This window comes from Eurosta solidaginis, chromosome 1 (assembly GCF_040869045.1).
Source record: "Eurosta solidaginis isolate ZX-2024a chromosome 1, ASM4086904v1, whole genome shotgun sequence".
Taxonomy (NCBI): Eukaryota; Metazoa; Arthropoda; class Insecta; order Diptera; family Tephritidae; genus Eurosta; species Eurosta solidaginis.
The window spans coordinates 104,287,008-104,309,052 of NC_090319.1; the positions used below are offsets into that span (position 1 = coordinate 104,287,008).

Consider the following 22,045-nt stretch of genomic DNA (forward strand, 5'->3'; position numbering starts at 1 on the left):
GCACAAAACTCTAACTAACGTAGATGTTACAATGTGCTCGGCCGAAATTGCCCCAAAATTCACTTCATCAACATTAGAGTGCTTACACGGTAGTGACCACTTCCCTGTAATCACAAAACTCACGGTCGGCAGCTCAACCTCAGCTCGCCCCAAACCGAAATTCCAAACCGATGAAGCAGACTGGTCCAAATTTCAAACAATAGCCTGCCAAACCATTGTCGAAGCTAAAAAGTCGAATAACGTCAACAAAGAAGCAGCTACTCTGCACAGAGCCATTCGTACAGCTGCGCACTTTTCAATTCCGCAAACACATTCAAAGCCCCTCAAAAAGATTGTCCCATACTGGTCTAGTAGCCTCTCCACACTAAGGGAACATAAAAAGAATATGTGGTGCATTTATCGTAAAGGCCGAACAGAAGCCAACTTGTTGAACTATAAAAGAGCCAATGCTCTATTTAAAAGAGAAATGAAAGAAGCCAAGCGCAAAAGCCTCGAAGAGCTTACAGAATCCATAAACCCTTCCTCCAACCCCAGAAAAGAAATATGATGTTGTAAACGAAGAATATCATATGCCTTATTCATCGATTAATAAACAGATTGAATGTCCTGTAACAACTTTTGCATATGACTTCACAATTGGCACCATGTCTGGTAAAACACCTGGCAGAGATAGAATATCTTATCCTATGCTCAAAAACCTCCCTATCCAGGTCAAAGAAAGAGTTGTCGACCTCTACAATAGTATAATCGATCAAGGTGTTATCCCTCAGATGTGGAAACACGCAGTTGTAATACCAATACTCAAAAAAAAGGACTGCGTCACGGAGGTTTCTGGATATAGACCGATCTCTCTCCTTGCCTGTTTAAGCAAGGTACTAGAACGAATCGTCGCGAAGCGGATCATGTGGTTTGCACTTAGAAATAAGTGCGTTAGCTCACACCAGACCGCGTTCAAAGAAAAGCAAGGAACAATGGACGCACTCCTAGTTTTTGACAACTTTATCTCTAACGCTGTATCAACCAAAAATCATGTTTTCACGCTAAGCCTCGATTTTGAAAAGGCCTACGACAGGATTGGAATTCATCTAGTCCTGAGACAACTCGCCAGATGGAAAGTCGGCTCTAAAATATACAACTTCGTTAAAACATTCTTATTGAACAGAACATTCCCTGTTAAAGTTAACAATAGTTATTCAAATACGCGTAAGCTATACAACGGCATACCACAGGGCTCGCCCCTATCCGTTGTTTTATTTGTTATAGCATTTGATGAAATTAATAGTATATTCACTAAGTACAAAAGGATATCTCACGTTATCTACGCTGATGATGTGCTTTTATTCACAAAATGCAAAGAACACTCTCTAGTACAGAAAGATTTTAATGACATCCTTGTAGACATTTCCATCTGGTCAAAGTCGTCAGGTGCCTCTCTTGCACATGAAAAATGTAAGATATTCCACATTTGCAGAAAGCACATCTGCCCACCTATAAGTTTAAGCTTAAATAATGTAAATATTGCCAATAGTTCTAGTCTAAAATTCCTTGGAATTATTTTTGATAAAAAGCTTACGTTTAAGGACCATTGTAAATATCTAAAAGAATGTCTAACAGTACGTCTTAATATTATAAAATATCTTTCGTCCAAGCACTGCTTGGTACACACTGCAACACTAATAAATATCACAAAGGCACTAATCTTATCAAAGATAGACTACGGACTAGCCATTTACGGACATTGCCCAAAAAGTAACCTAAAACTAGTTACCCCACCGTACCACACAGCAACTCGAAGAAGCATCCGTGCTTTTCCTACGTCACCACTAAATTGCGTACTAGCAGAAGCAGGACTTCCATCTATAAGTGAGCGAGTAAAGCACAGCACGCTAAAACTCATCCCGAAGGTACTGCATGGCAATAACAGTTTGATTTACAATTTATCAACAGCCGAAGCCAAAAGAAAGAGGCAACTAAGGCAACCCTCCACGATAGCAAAATGCGTGTTGTTGGCCAGATAGCTGGGCTTAAACTCCACCCCTATAAGGCCTACAAATAACAAACCTCCATCATGGCAGTGCTTTAAGGACATCATTTGCACGGACCTAATCCGACATCGGAAAAGTGTAACTAGCCCGGTCGTGTACCAACAGCTCTTTAAGGAATTAGCCTCAGGCTTTGCAAACGATGAATGGCACTTCTTATACACTGACGCCTCGAGATTAAATTCAGTCACTGCGTTTGCGGTTGTCGATGCAAACGAGAATACGTTAAAGGCAGGACATCTGCTTCCATTTTGCTCAGTATACACAGCTGAAGCCCTAGCGATATATTTAGCTGTGCAATATGCATCTGAAACCAAACAAAAATATATAATATGTTCTGACAGCCTATCCGCAATAAACATGTTAAATAACGCAAACAATAAATCTGATATTGCACTCTCGTTTCGATCGATGTTAGCTGACAAAACAGAAATGATAAAAATTATGTGGGTTCCAGGCCATGTGGGTTCCAGGCCATGTCGGTATCAAAGGCAATGAAGCAGCGGATCAAAGGGCAAAGTTGGCCACAAATGAGCCATTGATCTCTTCCGAAGTAATGCTGGCTCCAGACTTCAGACGGCTTATTGCAAATCATCTTGGTGCAACCAAATTGAGTGAATGACAAAACTTCAATCACCACTACAAAAATTACAACATAAGTGGAGAAAACCCAGTTTTTCCACAGAAAGTTTTATGCAGCGACTTAAAAGCGTTTATACGTCTGCGTATCGGCCACACTATAGTAACTCACAGCCATATAATTAAAAGAGAAACACAGCCGCAATGTCCGTTTTGTGCTACCCGGTCATTGTCTGTAGTCCATCTTCTAGACGGATGCACAAGTTTACAGAACGCTCGTGCCGAAGTTTTTGGAAACACCACTCCATCTAACTATTTGCGAAATATGGAACTAAAGAACATGCAAACAGTAGCTAAATTCTTAAAATTGTCAAATTTGAAAAAACTAGTTTAAAAAGACAAATAGATATATGTACACATATGCATATATGCATATGTAACTACCATTAATGATATAAGATTTAAGTAAAATACTAAGTAGTCTTAAGGAGAGCCGAAGGTCTGTGTTACTTGTGCTCCTTCTATTGTAATTTGGTGATTTATCACCTCTTTTCTATATAATAATAATAATAATAATAATATTTATATGAAAAGTATGTTCCTATTTCCGCTACCAATGCAATTGACAATAAAAAGCCTTGGTTCAATAATAGAATATTACAGCTTATCAAAAACCGTAATAATGCTTATAAATATTGGAAGCGTAACCCTACTACTGAGCGGTGGAGAGAATACAAAAAATTAAGAAAGAAATTAACAACTGATTTGCGTCAAGCCAAAATAAATTATCTCAAAACCAAATTTAATGATAACGTTCCTTCAAAAATTCTGTGGAAAAATTTAAAATCGTTGGGAGTTCGTCCGAAGGCTGATAAAACTTGCGTTATTGATGCAAATTTAATGAACTCGTATTTCATAGGATTAAATAGAGGGCATGACCATGTTTCAAAATTTGTTGTGGATCAGAGCTTAGAATACAACCACTCTAATAAATTAGCATTTGTTTCAGGCACTGAAGATGAGATCGCTAAGTGTGTATACGACATCAAGTCGAATGCTGTGGGTGTGGATGGACTTAGTCTACGCTTTTTAAAATTAATATTGCCCTCTGCACTCCCCTCTCTTACACATCTCATAAACTTTGCCATAACCTCTTCTACGTTTCCAAACCAATGGAAAGTAGCAAACATTGTCCCTATAGCCAAGAGCAAAAACTATGACTGCCCTCAAAATTATAGGCCTATAAGTATTTTACCAGCTTTATCGAAAGTGTTTGAAAGGTTTATTGCTAATCAAATAACATCTCACCTGAGCAAGAATAGCCTGCTGGCTGACAGTCAATCTGGCTTTAGAGCTGGTCACAGCTGTTCCACAGCCATGCTCAAAGTAATGGATGATATTCGCCCCAGTCTCGATGGCAAATTACTTACATTTTTAATTCTTTTAGATTTTTCTAAAGCTTTTGATACTGTCAATCACGATATATTACTTTTGAAGCTGAAACATTATTTCGGTTTTGACTCAACTTCAATTAAGCTTATTGAAAGTTACCTCTCGAGTAGGCAACAACAAGTTCAGTGTGGTGAAGTAATTTCTGAACGTAGTAAAATTCCCTCAGGGGTACCTCTATGATCAATCTTGGGTCCCATACTATTTACAACTTTTATCAACATCGTTCATTGCTGTCAAAATTCGTCAATACATTTATATGCTGACGATATTCAGATTTATTTTTCACGCCCAATAGGACTTGGGGAAGATCTTGTCTTTAGGCTAAACGAAGATCTTGATAAAATATCAGTTTGGGCAGAAACAAATGGCCTTTGCCTGAATGCGGAAAAAACACAGGTCCTGCCAATATCGCACGATTCGGTTGATCTAACTGCGCTATCACCCATAGTTCTCGATGGAAATATATTACAGTATCAATCCGTCGTTACTAGTCTCGGCTTTAAAGTCAACACCCGCTAACATGTACACACCACATTTCCTGTAGTATATCAAAAATATACAATACTTTAAGAAACCTGTGGCATACCTGTGTTTGCCTACCTCATAACATAAAACTTAAATTAGTTAAGGCTCTGATTGTGCCTCAAATAAGATATTTTGAAAATGTGTATGGAGATTTAGACTGCGAATCTAAAAATAAACTAAGTTTGACTATTAACAACGTGGCAAGATTCATCTATTGTAAAAGAAAGTTTGACCACATTTCACCATACTCAAAAAATATACTTGGATTTAGTATAGAAGTCTATCTAAATGTCCGAAATGTTTTGTGTTTATATAAAATAATTAAATTTCAACAACCTAGATATCTTTATGAGAAACTAAAATTTGTACAATCTTCGCGAACTCACAACTTCGTAGTTCCTAGGCATAGCACAGTAGCGGCTTCTAGATTATTCTTTGTTAGTGCTGTGAAATTGTGGAATTCTTTACCTATTCCAATAAAATGCATTAAGTCATATGGATGCTTCAAAACGGCAGTAACAGATCTCTTCAAACACTAACCCTCCCCTCCTCCTGTTTCAACCTACCTACCTACAACGCCTGTGTCGTATTGTCTAGAACTAATGTTAGCTTAAGCTTAAATTTAAGAAGAAAAATTGTAATTAACCTCGTGAATATGTGCAATGAAAGACTCCAAGTCTTAATGTACTTTGAGATAAATAAATAATAATAATAATAATAATAATAATAATAATAATTCTTATTATACAATGTAAATTAACATTAAAAAATAAATTTTTCGCTTCACTGGAGAGGGAGTAAATGTGGAGTTATCTACTTTATTTAAATATACTTTATTTTTGTATTTTATTTTTTGAATTACTTTATTTTGATTATTATTTCAAAAAGAAAATTTTAGTGTCAGCGTATTTATAAATTTTAAATATCAATATTAATATAAAAATTTAAACAAATAATAAATAAAATTTTAAAATATATAGTTTAATTTAAACTATACCGGTCAATTGAACAAGTTCAGAACGAAACGACCCAACTCTAAAACTTGAACTGTTTAATTCTATACGACAGCATGACACCGTTAATACGCGTCCAAAAATATCGAGAGGTTTCAATCGACGCTTAACTCGTTCAAAATATATTGTTACGAATATTAGCAAAACTAAGAGGAGCTGCTATCTCTAAGCCGAAGCTAAGCAGTGACGTGAATTCACATCAATAATTCAATCATTATGTATCTACATAAACGAAACAATAATTGCGTCTACACATATGTACCATGTACGTATACGAGCAGCGGAGTCAATGCACAAACAAATGCATATATCTGAGGTACTCCTGAAAGCATGCAATAAGAGAAGCCATAAAATCGTGCAATTATAGTTACAGCTGAGAAGTTTGAGAGCTGATGGACTAGGAGATTCTGGAAATAGAAGCGCCTAGAAGATGCAACGTTGAAAAAAGAGAGTATAAAAGGCAGCAAATGTAGAGGCGCTGGAATTCAGTTTGAGTTGAGCTATCAAGCAGTTATTGATTAAGCACGCAATCTGGCGGGCAATAGTAGTTTCATTTGAGCTATCAATCAGTTTGGTTATTACGCCAGCTAGTTGCAAAGTAAGGCCATTTTTCCATTATTCAATATTGGAGTTATTTATTCAACCGTTTAGTGATACGAACTTAGCAAAAGGGCAAATAAGAGGATTTGCAAGTAACGAAAAACCGAAAAATTACTCCCGGGCCCTTCCGAAACCGGGGGTGGTATTCACAGTATTTTTGCGCAAAAGTCCTTTCTGCGTTGGCGGCCTTCGGCCGCGCTTATAACAAATAACCCTAAGTTACGCCATGCCAAGTCCGGGTGTGTGGTAAAACCTGGCTACCGCCACGGAGATGTCCTGCGTTCACAATTTTTTTTTGTGGGTACAATTACAACAACCACATGAAAATCGCCAACTTCAACTGCAAATATCTCCGGACAGATATCCAATTTTCTTTTCCGCCTTCGGATTATTGTTGTTGAGGTTAATACGCGTCTTTTGACACCTCTTTCGATATTTTCGGACGCGTATTAGCGGTGTCATACCGTCGTATAGAATTACCGAGAAATCATCTATAAGCCTCAGGTATCGTTTTCCACCCCTATGACGTACATACATAGTACCATTACAATTATCCCACTATACATACATTTTTACCAAAATGATAATTCCCGAGCTAGCAACAGCTGCATTCCAAAGCAGATGCAATTTTACTTCAACCTCATCCAATTTCAAAAACGAAAAAACTATGCAAACTGTATGTCGAGAGCGGTTGACTTACTGGCGAAAACCTACGGTCGATATACTAAGGCGATGAGTGAGAAGAAAAAATTACAAAGTCATACCTACATATAAACTGCAGAAAAATCTCAATATAAATGTATAAGTAATCTGGTGTGATCATGATTCAATTCATATTCTCACAGCTTGCCCCGCCATAACCTTAAAAACTCTGTAGTACATATATACAAAACGACGCGCATGAAATTATACGAATACTCTACCCTGCAAAAATCGTTGAACCATGTGGTCCACTGGAGTACTTACCATTCTACTCCACTGTAATGCAGCGATGGACCAACTCATGTTTCTACTCGAACATGTTGTAAGCCGATCATTGCTCGTTTTTGACGATTGTAATCACTACACGATGTTTATTGGACTGTGGGTACTCCATGGATTACTCTGATGTAATGCGGAGATGGAGTATATGGTCCGGCCCTAGGACATCGCAATGTTAATTGGACCATATTTTTTGTATGAATTGTGGTTAATTTTGGAGTACTCGGTAGCGAGTACTCCATACATGCATGCATGGAGTACTCGCGGTTTTTGCAGGGTAGTTCAGGAAACTGCACAATACATATGTAATGCATCAATTAAGGTTAGAGTCCAAATAAAATCAATGGTAATAGTCTAGTTGAGGGGTCGACTGCTAATACGCTTCCAAAAATATCGAGAGAGGTGTCAAAAGACGTGTATTAATATCGAGAACAATAATCCGATGGCGGAAAAGAAAAAGGTAATAGTCTAGTTGAGGGGTCGACTGCTAATACGCTACCAAAAATATCGAGAGGTGTCAAACGACGCGTCTTGACATCAGTATTAATAATCCGAAGGCTGAAAATAAAAATATTAGCTCGTTCAAAAGATATTAACGAAAAACCGAAAAAGACCCGTGGGTACCTCCGAAACCTGGGGTGGCATCCATAGTATTTTTGCGCAGAACACCTTTCTGAGTGGGCGGACTTCGGCCGCGCTTATAAAAAATGGTAACACTTCGAAGGCGCAATTGAATGAGGATAGACGTGCAATATTTGGTTGTGTGAACTTTAACTGTGCAAATTTAATTAAAGTTGTAGTGTTGTTGAAAGGTATAATTCTGGTTAAAAGTAACTTTTATTGTCAATAAATTTGATTAAAGGAGAGTCTAGTGATAGTGTTTCTAAATTGCGGCTTTTCCAAGATATTTCTTACAAAACGGTAAGGGCTTGGCATTCTTAAAACAGCGTTTTTCTGCATTTTATAAATGGCCGACGCTTCGGCGTCGGACATGGCGGATAGTATGGATGATTCGGATGATCATGTATCTAAACCAAATGGTACATCGCAGAAAAACTCTACACGTTCCAAAATGAAAAGAAAAAAAAAAAGTGAAAGGAAGAAAGATGAAGTTTCTCAGCCTTACAAGATGCCCCCATTACAGGGGATGCTTATAAACAGAAAAGACATTAAAACTAATACAAAATTGACGAATATAGGGACTGATGGTTGTATACCTAAAGTAAACGCCATTTTGGAGAGCGAAAAAGACAAAATGGTAGGCTTACAAAAACATGATGCGACGATTTGTGACAAAGATGCGTCTCGTAAAAATAACGAGGCGTTGGATTGCGAAAAAAATGTGGAAATGAGGAAATCGTTGGAAGTAGAAAATATGGATATAAACGAAACTCCTCAAAATCAGGAGGAACAAGCAAAGTTAGGTAGTGTTAACAATGATACTCCAAAAACTCAAAATAGCTATACCAACTCTACAAACTACAGTGGGGTGTGCTCAGTTTTGGTAGATACCTCTAACTCGGATTTGACAAACAATAAAATGCCAAGAAATGGCCTATATTTGTGGAACAAAATTAAGACCTTTAGACTTGAAGGTATAAATGACGTAAGGGTTATTGGCAGGACATTGTACAAGATAACGTTTGTTTCAGCACAGCTGGCAAATGACTGTTTAAAAAATGTTAAGATGCAGGCAGCGAAAATGAGACCTTTTATTCCTAGGTCCTTTATAGAAACATTTGGAGTAGTAAGATATGTGCCAGAAGATTTCTCCGATGAAGAAATCTTCCAGAATGTGAGATCGGATGTGAAATTAATGTCGGTGCAGAGGATAATGAGACGTGATAGGGATGACAAAACTAAACTTATACCTACACAAACAGTCAAGTTTGGTTTTGCAGGGTGTGAGCTACCAGAATCAGTAACCATTTTCTTCACAAATTGTAAAGTGTATCATTTCTTTCCACAGGCTAAGCAGTGTTATAACTGTGGTAGGCTGGGGCATACGAGGCTGGGATGCCGTTCGAAAAATAGGTGTATTTTGTGTGGCACAGAGGGGGGGTGCAACGAAGTTTGCACAAACAAGAAATGCATTCTTTGCGGCGATAAAAATCATGTATCGTTAAACAGAAACATGTGCCCGGTATGGGAAAAAGAAAAGGTTTTAGAAATCATGACACTGAAAAAAATTACTAGAAAAGAAGCACATGACAAGTATGTGCAGCTCCACTCTGCGAACAGGTTCAGTGTATTAGAAAATTATGAGGCAGATTTTCCGCCATTAAATGCAGGGCCCCAAAAACAATAGATGTGAATAGGGAAGTCAATAAAAGATTAGTTACAAAGAAGTCCAACGTTGTTGCACAAAAACATGTGCGTTCCTCCAATTCTGTTTCTCCCTCGAGGAGTAAGATTCAAACAGAAAACAATGTACCATGCTTTAATAAAGAAGGATGGACAGTAGTGTCACAATTAGAAAAAATAATTAAACAACTATGCATTAGGTTCAACCTAAACAGGGATGACCCTATTATTTCGGTACTTTCATCGCTGAACAGTGAACACGGTGAGTCTCTTGATGAGAGACTAGAAAGATGTCGTACTTTTAATGGTCAGGGTTCTACAATATAACTGTCAAAGTTTGAAAGCCAATAAATTGCATATTAATGCATTCAATATGCAAAATGAAATAGATATAGTTTGTCTACAAGAAATTTTCTCTCATGATGAGAGAAAAGAAGAACATAAATTATTAAATTTTAAATTAATTAAAAAAACAAGGCCTGATGGTTATGGTGGCGTAGCTATTGGGTTCAAAAACAACATTAAATTTAGAAGGGTTAAGTACCACCCAAACATGGATATTTTAATTGTTAAAACAACAAATTTAGACAATGATTTAACGATATGCTCCTTATACATGCAACCTAGTGTGGATTCAATCACGTTTGAAAATGAAATATCACGGCTCGTAACTTTTTTAAATTCGCAGACTAATGTGCTGATCCTTGGCGATTTCAATGCTAGGTGTAGTATCTGGGGTGACTCCTTTGACTCCACGAAAGGGAAGAAACTCCTCGAAATAACTATAAATGCTTCACTGAGGTGTCTTAATGATGGCTCAAAGACCTTTTTTAGAAACTCAAACTTGTTTGATATTGGGGCATGCAGTGTCCTAGATTTGACTTTTACTAGTCTTAGTTCCAACATAACATGGTGTTGTGAGAAAACGTTTGTAGGGGGGAGTCACCATCGTCCGGTGACTATCAAAATAGACAGTATTTCTAGACTACCTGTGATGTTTATAGCCAAAAATTTGCTCTACAAAAAACTTAGTATTATACGAAATATTGAAGGTATCGATGAACTAATGGGAGCCATAAAGAAAGCAAGGATTGAATCGGCATACGACTTAAACAATACTAAATATGTGCCCAAAGCATGGTGGAGTGAGACGCTTGCTAGAAGCTATCGAGTCTTAAACGCGACACGAAGAAAGGCGAGGCTAACAGGGAGAAGGGAGGATCTAGAGCAAGCTAGCATCCTGCTGGAGAACTGGAAGAAATCGGTGAAGGAAGCTAAGAAAAACAGTTTTTTGGAAGCTATTGATATGGTAATCAGGAGCCCACTGCAAAAAAATCATGGTCATTTATAAACAATGTGAAAAATATAAATAAAAACACAATATCAGAATGGGCGTCGGAAAACAACCAGGAATATTTGGAGTTTTTGAAAAATCAAATTGTTTTTCCTAGCTCCCCAACGCTGGCGGAAGTGTTAGGACAGTTAGAGGAACAGAACTCAGACAGAATTAAAGTGGTAAGTAATAAGTTAGCAAATTTGATTTCGAAGAAAAGAGCTACGGCTGGGGGAGAAGACAAAATAACATATAAGATGCTTATGGCCCTTCCGAGGGATACTTGGGATAAATTAACAGAGTTGCTAGAGAAGCATCTAAATGAGAACAACTTCTATGAGGGATGGAGGAGATTAAAAATTGTTCCGATCCCGAAGTCTAGCCACAATCGTGATGATTTAGAAAATTTCAGGCCGATATCCCTTATTTCAGTGGTAGCAAAGACTCAATTTGTATGTTAAAGATATGTTGAATAGTTACATCGAGGAAAATCTTATAATCCCTCCGAGAAGTTTTGCGTATAGGAAGCTTAGGTCAGCACCCATGTGTATAAATGAATGTATCCACACTGTTGAAGTGGCGAAGCAAAATAGATACAAGGTTTTTATATGTACTATAGATCTTTCGAATGCGTACAACTGTGTAAACATTGTTGCGTTAACAAATTAATTATTACATGAATATGGAGTCCATCCGATTATATATGGATGGGTATATAATTTTCTGCATAGAAGAACCTTATTGTTAGGGAAAAGCAAAATAGAGTTGGGAAATGGACTACCGCAAGGTAGTTGCCTTTCACCTGTGTTTTTCAATGTGTATACAGCTAAACTACACAAGTTAAGAGGACAACAGGACTCACTTGTTTCAATTCGCGGATGATTTTGTGATTATTTCGTATGCCACATTAGCCTCCAAAGCTTTAAACAATTTACAAGAAAAAATTTTAGTTTTTCAGGATGCATGCCGAGATTTAGGTCTGGCAAAGACACAGTTCATGTATATGACGAGATCAAATAAGGATAATTTTTCACTGAGAATAGGTGTAGAAGTCCTGGAACAGAAAAGGAGTTTGAAATTTTTGGGTAGGATTATAAACTGTGGTGGAACCCTTCAGGATCAGGTTTCCAGGATTAAGAAGAAAGTAACGCCAGCTATAAATATGGTAAAAAGGCTTACTACGGTTAAATCGGGTTTGGCACCTAAAGTAGGTGTGAATGTGTATCGATCATTTGTACGTTCCAAAATAGACTATGGTTGTACAACCTGGTCACATGCTCCAAGGGGTTACAATAAAAAACTGCAGACGATAATAAATGATACCCTGAGACGTTGCATTGGGGTGCCCCCAAGTACGCCAATTCACACCATCATTCTGTAATATGTTGGAAACTGCGGAACACCTTGTTTTTGAATGCCGAGCAGTACATACAAATAGAGGAAATCTAACAATTTTTACTAAATATATTAATTTAACTGAATTACTAAAAAGTCGTAAGCTATCTGATTATGAGGAACTCATAAGTTTTTTAAAAAATGCAAATTTAATTGATAGAATATAGAAACTTTTGAAACAAGTCTAGCGGCGGTTTCAGTTGGGGCCCTTGGTGAGTGGTGGTGGGTTGTTTCCACACATCTCCTCGCTGGGGGTTCCTGTGGGATAGTTGGTGGACTTGTGAATAGGAAAAAAAAAAAAAACAGACTTAGTAGAACATACTTCTTTATCAGGACTACAATTTAAATTTTGATACATTGATGCACTTAATGGAAAAAATTTATTTTTGGTAATAGTCTAGTTGAGGGGTCGACTGCTAATACGCTACCAAAAATATCGAGTGAGGTGTCAAAATACGCTTATTAATCTCAAGAAGGTAATAGTCTAGTTGAGGGGTCGACTGCTAATACGCTACCAGAAATATCGAGAGAGGTGTCAAAAGACGCGTATTAATCTCGAGAACAATAATCCGATGGCGGAAAAGGAAAATTTTATCTCTGTCCGGAGATATTTGCAGTTGAAGTTGGCGATTTCCATGTGGTTGTTGTTGTGTTTGTACCCACCAAAAAAATTGTGCATCACCGTGGCGGTAGCCACGGTTAAACCACACACCCGGACGTGGCATGGCGTAGCCCAGGGTTATTTTTTATAAGCGCGGCCGAAGGCCGCCAACGCCGAAAGGTGTTCTGCGCAAAAATACTATGGATCCGACCCCCGGTTTCGGAGGTACCCGCGGGTCTTTTTTCGGTTTTTCGTTAATATGTTTTGAACGCGTTAATATTTTTATTTTCCGCCTTCGGATTATTAATACTGATGTCAAGACGCGTCGTTTGACACCTCTCTCGATATTTTTGGTAGCGTATTAGCAGTCGACCCCTCAACTAGACTATTACCCTCAAGAACAATAATCCGAAGGCGGAAAAGAAAAATTTTATTTCTGTCCGGAGATATTTGCAGTTGAAGTTGGCGATTTCCATGTGGTTGTTGTTGTGTTTGTACCCACCAAAAAAATTGTGCATCACCGTGGCGGTAGCCACGGTTAAACCACACACCCGGACGTGGCATGGCGTAGCCCAGGGTTATTTTTTATAAGCGCGGCCGAAGGCCGCCAACGCCGAAAGGTGTTCTGCGCAAAAATACTATGGATCCGACCCCCGGTTTCGGAGGTACCCGCGGGTCTTTTTTCGGTTTTTCGTTAATATGTTTTGAACGCGTTAATATTTTTATTTTCCGCCTTCGGATTATTAATACTGATGTCAAGACGCGTCGTTTGACACCTCTCTCGATATTTTTGGTAGCGTATTAGCAGTCGACCCCTCAACTAGACTATTACCTTATTTTTAATCCCTGGTTTGAGGGGTGGTTCGGATTCCAAATTGACTCACTGAAACCTTAAACTCGCGTAACGCGTCATTAAATCAGAGATACAAAACATAAACTAAGAATTTATACAAAGCAAGTACAAAATTGCGAAGTTACGATCAGGCAGCTCCATGCTCACAAAAGATGAGGAGATCAGGCAGCTCTATGCTCATAAAAATTGAGGAATAAGAATCAATGACAACCTGGCATTTTATGGCTCTCATTAGTACCTTGCCATATTGATGCTTGCGAATGCAGCGTCCATTAGATCAAAAAAAAAAAAAAAAAAAATGGTAATAGTCTAGTTGAGGGGTAGACTGCTAATACGCTACCAAAAATATCGAGTGAGGTGTCAAAAGACGCGTATTGTCATCAGTATTAATAATCCGAAGGCGGAAAATAAAAATATTAACTCATTCAAACGATATTAACGAAAAACCGAAAAAAGACCCGCGGGTACCTCCGGAACCGGGGGTCGGATCCATAGTATTTTTGCGCAGAACACCTTTCTGAGTTGGCGGCCTTCGGCCGCGCTTATAAAAAATAACCCTGGGCTACGCCATGCCAAGTCCGGGTGTGTGGTATAACCGTGGCTGCCGCCACGGTGATGCACAATTTTTTTTTTGGGGGTAAAACACAACAACCACATGGAAATCGCCAACTTCAACTGCAAATATCTCCGGACAGAGATAAAATTTTTCCTTTCCGCCTTCAGATTATTGTTCTCGAGATTAATACGCGTCTTTTGACACCTCACTCGATATTTTTGGTAGCGTATTAGCAGTCGACCCCTCAACTATACTATTACCCATAATTCTATGCGTCATATATGGTAATTAAAATTGTATGTTAATTGTACATATTGAATGATTTGTTAAAAAGAAACCACGTGTAACAAAGTTGGCGGATACAAGCACAACTGCCTATTGGAACCATTTTACACGTCCTCGGCTTACGTTTTATACGATTATAAAATTATAAATTATAAATGAATTAACCCACCTTTATTGTTTTCTTATTTGAAAATGCACTTAAGTAATTTAATCGCAATTAGTTACTTCACTTTTCCTCAAAACTTTTTTCTGGTTTATACGCGTGAATTTGGCGTCTGAACAAATACACACTTTTTCAAGGAATGGTTTCAGCGCGTTGCTTCCAGCAGTTTTTATAAACTATCGATGACAACTATTCTAGCATGTTCTGAACAATGTTGCAGTATAAACACGAAAAGTGTAAAAACTTACATCACAGCCTACTTCATGCTGTACAAAATATAAGGCCACATTAGGCTGCACTAAGCAAACTGCACTGAACTATAAAATATTCTTTGCATGTATTCTTATGAGGCAATTCACACCTAGTGTCGGCAGCACTGCGCGAACCGGCACAGCGCGGCAAATTTGATCAATTAGGCAAAAAAGCTGCGTTGGGAAGTGTAGCGCAGTGCTGCTGTCGATAGGTGTGATTTGCCTCATAAGAATACATGCAAAGAATTTTGCATAATCTTTTTCCAATCTGGGCAAAAGAATGTGGAACTCTCCTTCCTCATATCTTGAGGATGTGATGTCGTGCACCCATAGCCGCGACCTTTTTCTTTTCCTTTCCTCTTCTTCGCACAAAAATGAAATAATTACAGCTTCAAAAACTGTGTCGTCCATTTTGCAAACAAAAATAAACACAAACTTTTGCTGCAATGTGTCGCTCGATTGCCGCTTAATGTGAATTGCCAAAATATATCGTACTGTGAGACGCCGCTGCCGCTACGTGTCGCGCAACGTAATGTGCGCGTACCTGAAGGGCTCCGGCGACAAACAACGAGAAGGACTGAATTTTGTATGTGTGCGTGTCGGGTGGCTGCGGGGTCCCCACGACTAACAAATAAAAAGCCATCAATCACATTTGCATTGAGAAACCGTAGCATTCGGACGTGAATATGTTGTCATCGGATGATGATTTGTTTTACTTGAAACTACAGCAGTTTTTAATAAATAAAAAGAAAAGGAAAGAGAGTGATAAAAAGAAATTGTTGATGAAAGGCTTGTACGCAAAACGTTATATATTGATAATTTTCAATACATTTTAATATTGTAACGAATTTTGTGCAATTCCCCTTATTCGCAAACTTCTACTAACGTTCGAATCGCTAAACTGTTGAATAAATAACTCCAATATTTAATAATGCAAAATGGGCTTTATTAAAATACTTCATAATAACACTTATAATTCGCAACTGCAGCTTGCTTAAACCAAACTGATTCTCGCGCCTCTACTGTTGCGGCCTTTTATACTCTGTGGTTTCTCGGTGTATCTTCTAGGCGCTTCCAGAATTTACTTAGAGCCTCCTGTGATTTACAACCAGATTGACTGAATTTTTGTATGTGTGCGTGACGGGTATTTGACGCTTCCCCCCGACTATCAAATAAAAAGCCATCAATCAACATTTTCATTGAGAAACCATAGCGTTCGGACGTGAATATGTCGTCATCGGATGATGACTTTTTTTACTTGCAACTACAGCAGAACTCAAGGCCAGAACAATAATTTTTTTCTAATGATAATTATTTTTTATTATTTTTTAATTTTTCTAAATTTGAAAGATTGTATTTTGTTTTCGGAATAGTAAGTAGAAAATTTTTCAGACAACCTGCCATAGCTGCGCAGATAGATCCATTTCGAAGGGTGCTAAGCCTTCATCATCGTCCCGATCAGACAAATCTCTCGATCCAACCGCTGTTAGCCTCTCCAAATGAACAACCCTTCTATTTCGTGGTTTCCCAATTGTTTGTATGCGGTAGATAACATCACAGATCCTCTTCACAACTCTGTACGGGCCTTCCCAACTGCACCAAAATTCGGATGGAACACCTTTCCGCCGGTGAGAGTTGTATAGCAGTACCAAATCTCCCTCCCAGAAACCTTCCGAATTATTTTTCTTGTCGTACCTGTGTTTCATCTTGCTACTCATTACCCTGGGCCGTTCCCTCACACTCTGTTGTTTGGCTAATGAACTACTTCGTAGAGCTTGCGCTTGACGGATTGGCTTCGCATAATCAGTATCGTTCCCACGTTTCACAATAGTAGTGCGCCCCGGCTTGAAACTACCCTCGCATTCTTTCTGGGAAATTTGTTCCTTCGTTTTTGTGCGTCCATTAGGGTTTGTCAATGCCAGTGTTTCTCTCGCAGGTACTTTTGATTTCGCTTTATTTGGTCCATTCGATCCATTAACCTTTACCTTTGACTTTCGTGGTTTTTGTCGAATCTCTTTCACCAGCACTCACTTACTGCTGAACCCTTGCTCAAAACTGAAGTTAAGTGGCACATCATTGTTCTTTTACTGCATACTCCTTCTTTGCATATCGATCCTGATGTCATAGTCAACTAAGAAATCCACTCCCAATATGACTTCATCAACGATCTCTGCCACAACGAATTTGTGTAGAATCATGACCTTTAAGACTTCACACACCACTTCTCCCTGGACTTGCTTATACTCGCCAGTTATCGTACGCAATCGATCTCCAGGTAATGGCTTTACTCTCCTGTTGACCAAATCGGATCGGATTAAAGAATGAGATGCGCTCGTATCTACAGTCAGTACGCGCTCCTTGCCATCCACATTTCCTTTGACGGTAAGACTGCTCGATTTCCTTCCAGTTTGTGAGATAGGTATCACACAACATTCATAGCTGGGGCAAGTTCTCGATCTTTACATTTCAATCGCTCTTGCTTATCTCCTCCAGCTTTGCGTTTACGACCAGCCAAGTTGGAACTACCATGGCCGGTGCTGCAATGACGTGCAATGTGACTTGGGTTACCACACTTGAAACACTTCATAACTCTGACTTTTTTTTTGTTGTAGTCCCTTCAGTGCTTCCAAAATTATGTCTACCCAATTTGACCTTTCCACTTCCACACGAGGAGCTTTGTATGCGGGCTTACTCAAAAGAGACGCTGTTTCCTGAGTCAGTGCATGGGATACCGTTTCAGCAAATGTTAGCTTTGGGTTCGCATATGTAGCTCGTTTCGTTTCGGCATCCCGTATTCCATTTATAAAGCTCTGAATTTTAACCCTCTCGGTGTATTCCAAGGGTGCGTCTGCATTTGCGAGATGAGCCAATCTTTCAACATTCGACGCAAACTCCTGCAAAGTCTCATTCGCCTTTTGGTAACGGTTTTGCAACTAAATTTGGTATATCTGTTTCATATGCTCGCTTCCATAACGTCTCTCTAGAGCGCTCATCAATGTTTCATAGTTGTTCCTTTCGTACTCTGTAAGATTTCAGCTGCAGGACCTTTCAACGCTTCTATCTCGGCATCAATTTTGTCCTCGAGTTGTAAAATTTTTGCATTCTGCTCTTCCAGTTTCGCGAAGAGCTGCTGCCTGTTCCGAAATTTTTGTCGACATTCCAGATATACGTTCCTCTTGCGCTTCCAGTTGAGATGACATATATGTCTTCTGTTCTTCCAACTGAGATGACATTTGTGACACCATTTCTGAAATGCGTGCCTCCTGTGACTCCAGCTGAGATGCCATTGTCGATGTTTGTGCGGATATTGTGATCATCACTGTCTGCGGTGTTTCGTTTTTTTCTTCCATTTTTGTTGTTGTTTTGTCGCTATCATAATGAAAGACATACTCCTCAGCATTGATTCCTTCAAATACCATAGCTACACTTAGTCGTCTTTGTAGCTGGGATTTATCGCCAAAAGTAGCCAATCCATGGACTTCCAACTCCTCCTTCAGTTTCTGGATCGTCAATTCACTCAACTTTGCCATGTCCAAGTTGTATTCCCAATCTTCGGAATTTATTCAACAATTCCTCTTCTGACACCAATTGTAACGAATTTTGTGCAATTCCCCTTATTCGCAACCTTCTACTAACGTTCGTATCGCTAAACTGTTGAATAAATAACTCCAATATTTAATAACGCAAAATGGCCTTTATTAAAATAATTCATAATAACACTTATAATTCGCAACTGTAGCCTACTTAAACCAAACTGATTCTCGCGCCTCTACTGTTGCGGCCTTATATACTCTGTGTTATCTCGGTGCATCTTCTAGACGCTTCCAGAATTTACTTAGTTACTGCTATAAAATTATAACTAGAGATGCACGTGTATAGCTTCTCTCAAACCCCATGCGCTTGAATGTGTGAGCGACATTTGCACAACCATTGCATACTTTCAGGAATATCTCAGATATATGCATGTTGTTCTCCGCTGCGTGTACGTAAATATGTGTAGACATAATGATTGATCTATTGATGTGCATACAAGTCACCGCTAAGCATCGCTTAGAGATGACAGTACCCCTTAGTGTTGCTAATATTCATAACAATATGAATTGCTGTTCTTCCGCGCACTTGTTCATTTTGAATGTCAACACAAACTAAATACAACACTGTTGTTTTGTCAATAACCCCCCGCGACGATCAAATAAGGAAGCGTCAAATGAAAACATCAAAAACTTTTTGATTTTCATCATCGTGTACCCTGCAAAAAGCGCGAGTACTCCATGCATGCATGTGTGGAGTACTCGCTATGGACCAACCGAGTGCTCCAAATTTAACCACAATTCAAACAAAAAATATGGTCTAATTAACATTGCGACGTCCTAGGACTGGACCATATACTCCAGCTCCGCATTACATCAGAGTAATCCATGGAGTACCCACAGTCCTATAAACATCGTGTAGTGATCATAATCGTTAAAAACGAGCAATGATCCGCTTACAATATGTTTGTGTAGAAACATAAGTTGGTCCACTACTGCATTACAGTGGAGTATAATGGTAAGTACTCCAGTGGACCACATGATCCAACGATTTTTGCAGGGTAGCCGGCAACAAATAGGTGTGTCACGAAGCCACCCGACTGCACTAACATACACACAAACACAAAATTCAGTCAATCTCGTTGTTAGTCGCCGGAGCCCTTTAGGGACCGTGTAGATTACAGCATTGCGAATCAAACTAAGTCATATCTTCTTCATAGACGTCAAAATTCCAAAGTGATTGGATCACTTGATTTGTAATTGACTATCGCTGTCTCATTCTGTATCTCTTTCTATTACCCGCTGAAGATAGCCGGCCCTATGCGCCACCATATTAAACACCCTGTCAAAACGCTAATAAGTAGCCATATTGAACATCCTGTCAGGCAGCTGACAGATAAGCTATCACAGTTTGATTCACAATGGATTACAGACTTTATAGCCCTGCAAAAATCGTGTGACCAAAAACGCACACAGCCACACGAATTTTTGACAGGGGTGACGATTTGGAATGAAAAATTCTTCAAATGAAATAGCATTTTAAAAAATTTAGCTTTGCCACAATGTATCGTGCTCTCTCGCACCTACTATATTCGTAGGTATTGTGAAATATGTAATTTTTGTGTGGAAACAAATTTTCAGCGAGTCCGCCATTTTCCGCAAATTGAGCTGCAGGCCTGTGCTAATTTAATTAAATTAAAACAACAACAACCGAACAATAACTTTATAGCTGGTCAATATGGTGAAACAGCTAAGCCGCCGGCTCAAGTCAATGCGCCAACTTCCATGGATCCGCTATCGCCTCCAGCAGCGACACCGCCAGGGAAAGCTGTACCTGGTGGTCCTAATCATATGACTATAAATATGGCAAATATACCTGGCTTACCTCATACTTTGTGTTTAATAAACTTTGTTATTTTTCTAGACTGGTCAACCACCAGTTTCAGCTACACCACCAACATCAAGTGCAGGCGGTGTTGCAGCTCAATACCAGCACACAGGTGAATAGCAAATGCCACCGCAATCGTGTCCAATGCCACGATAGTCTGGTCTAATGCAGTCACAATCCGGTCAAATGCCACCTCAACACCATATGCACCAGCCATTTGGTGGCCATGAGAAACATGGTCCTCCAGGTATGCCGCCCGCATCAACTGGACCAGGTGGGGCAATGACACCACATCCTGTTATACCAGGGTATATACCACAACAGCAACCGGGGTTTGCAATGCAACGATAGAAGCAGCAACAACCTTCCCAGGCTGGCTATCTGCCAATGCCACAAAATCCGGGCTATCCACCACAACCTCAACATCCAGGTTATCCTCTACAACAACCAGGTGCACCACGTGGTTACATGGGTCAAATGATGCGACTAACACAACCTGGACAGACGCCAATGCTCAGTCAACCACCCAAGCCGGGTCAACCCCCAATACCCGGACACGTCCGGACGTCCTGGTTATAATGTATGCTAATACAACTAATAATTTACAAAGTTGCTGATGATTATTTTTGTGTTATTTTCTTTAGCAATCACCTGCACCTGTTACTGGTAAATATCAACAGCCGCAACAGTATGATCAAGCCCAACGCCGTTTAGATCCCGATCAGATGCCAAATCCGATGAGCGTTATCATTGAAAATCAAAATAGCGCTGGTGGTGCTTTTATTACTAATGAACAGGGTTTATTACCACCATTGGTGATCACAAAATATGTGGTAGAAGATCAGGGTAACTCCTCGCCACGTTACGTTAGGTATCGATAATCGAAATTAATGTTTTGTTTGGCAATTACATTGATCTTTCTTCTTTGCAGTTCGTCTTCGTATTGCATACCTGCAACAGCTGATTTATTAAAAACAACAACTTTGGCCATTACACTTACCGTCTCACCAATGGCACGCACCATTGTTTACTATATAGTTTGGCAGCTTAATTCGAGGTTATGTTGCGAATAGAGTGGAAGGCACTCGCAGGCCGTGAAAATAGGCACTCGAATGGAGTGGAATGAAGAACAGTAGGAAGACCAGAGTTGCATTGAATCAATCATTGCATCAATATTAAAGATACATTTAGAAGAAATAATTAAATACTTGAGTATAAGCAAACATTTTATTTCAATTACTGCAACTAACGTGTCCTAGATGCTATATATTCCAAAATTATAACATTTTATGTCTGTTTAAAAACTTAACTTGAATTTCCTTAAGATTCCGTAATATGGCCATTAGTGATGTTTGTCTGTGTGTGCAAATTTGGAGCGATCAGCTGTTAGTTGCGCTACTTGGTAAAGTTTACAATGGCACGCACGGTTGAGGGTGAATATGAGCATAGTGTACAAGTACAAGTGTGTTGACTTATCTGTCAAGCATTCTGACAGGCACTCGCTGCATTCGGAATGACAGCAAATTCAAAATGGATACCATTACCGAATGCGCCGAATGATTGAAAAATTGAAATAGTCGAGACGATTGGTAGACAAAAATGTTGTCGTTGAGACCAAAAATGCGACTCTAGACCTGAGACTCCCATCAGGTGAGCGAGGCTGTTTGTAGTTTTGACGTTTATCGCTTAGTGAA

General features: G+C 39.1%; 2 protein-coding genes across 2 annotated transcripts in view; one reads left to right on the plus strand and one right to left on the minus strand.

Moving 5' to 3' along the window:
* Nucleotides 1-14,848, minus strand: part of Hsc70-4 (Heat shock protein 70 cognate 4) — a 67,403-nt gene extending 52,555 nt beyond the window's left edge. Inside the window, exon 1 of the mRNA XM_067759497.1 lies at nucleotides 14,689-14,848. The gene's annotated coding sequence lies outside the window, so the exon portion shown is untranslated. The remainder of the gene's footprint in view (nucleotides 1-14,688) is intronic.
* LOC137236647 (protein transport protein Sec24C-like) lies at nucleotides 7,564-21,660 on the plus strand. The gene is made up of 3 exons (XM_067759498.1): nucleotides 7,564-7,652; nucleotides 20,996-21,222; nucleotides 21,283-21,660. Exons 1-3 carry the CDS (start codon nucleotides 7,635-7,637, stop codon nucleotides 21,422-21,424), a joined length of 387 nt encoding a protein of 128 aa, XP_067615599.1. The 5' UTR covers nucleotides 7,564-7,634; the 3' UTR covers nucleotides 21,425-21,660.
* The last annotated feature ends 385 nt before the right edge of the window (nucleotides 21,661-22,045 follow it).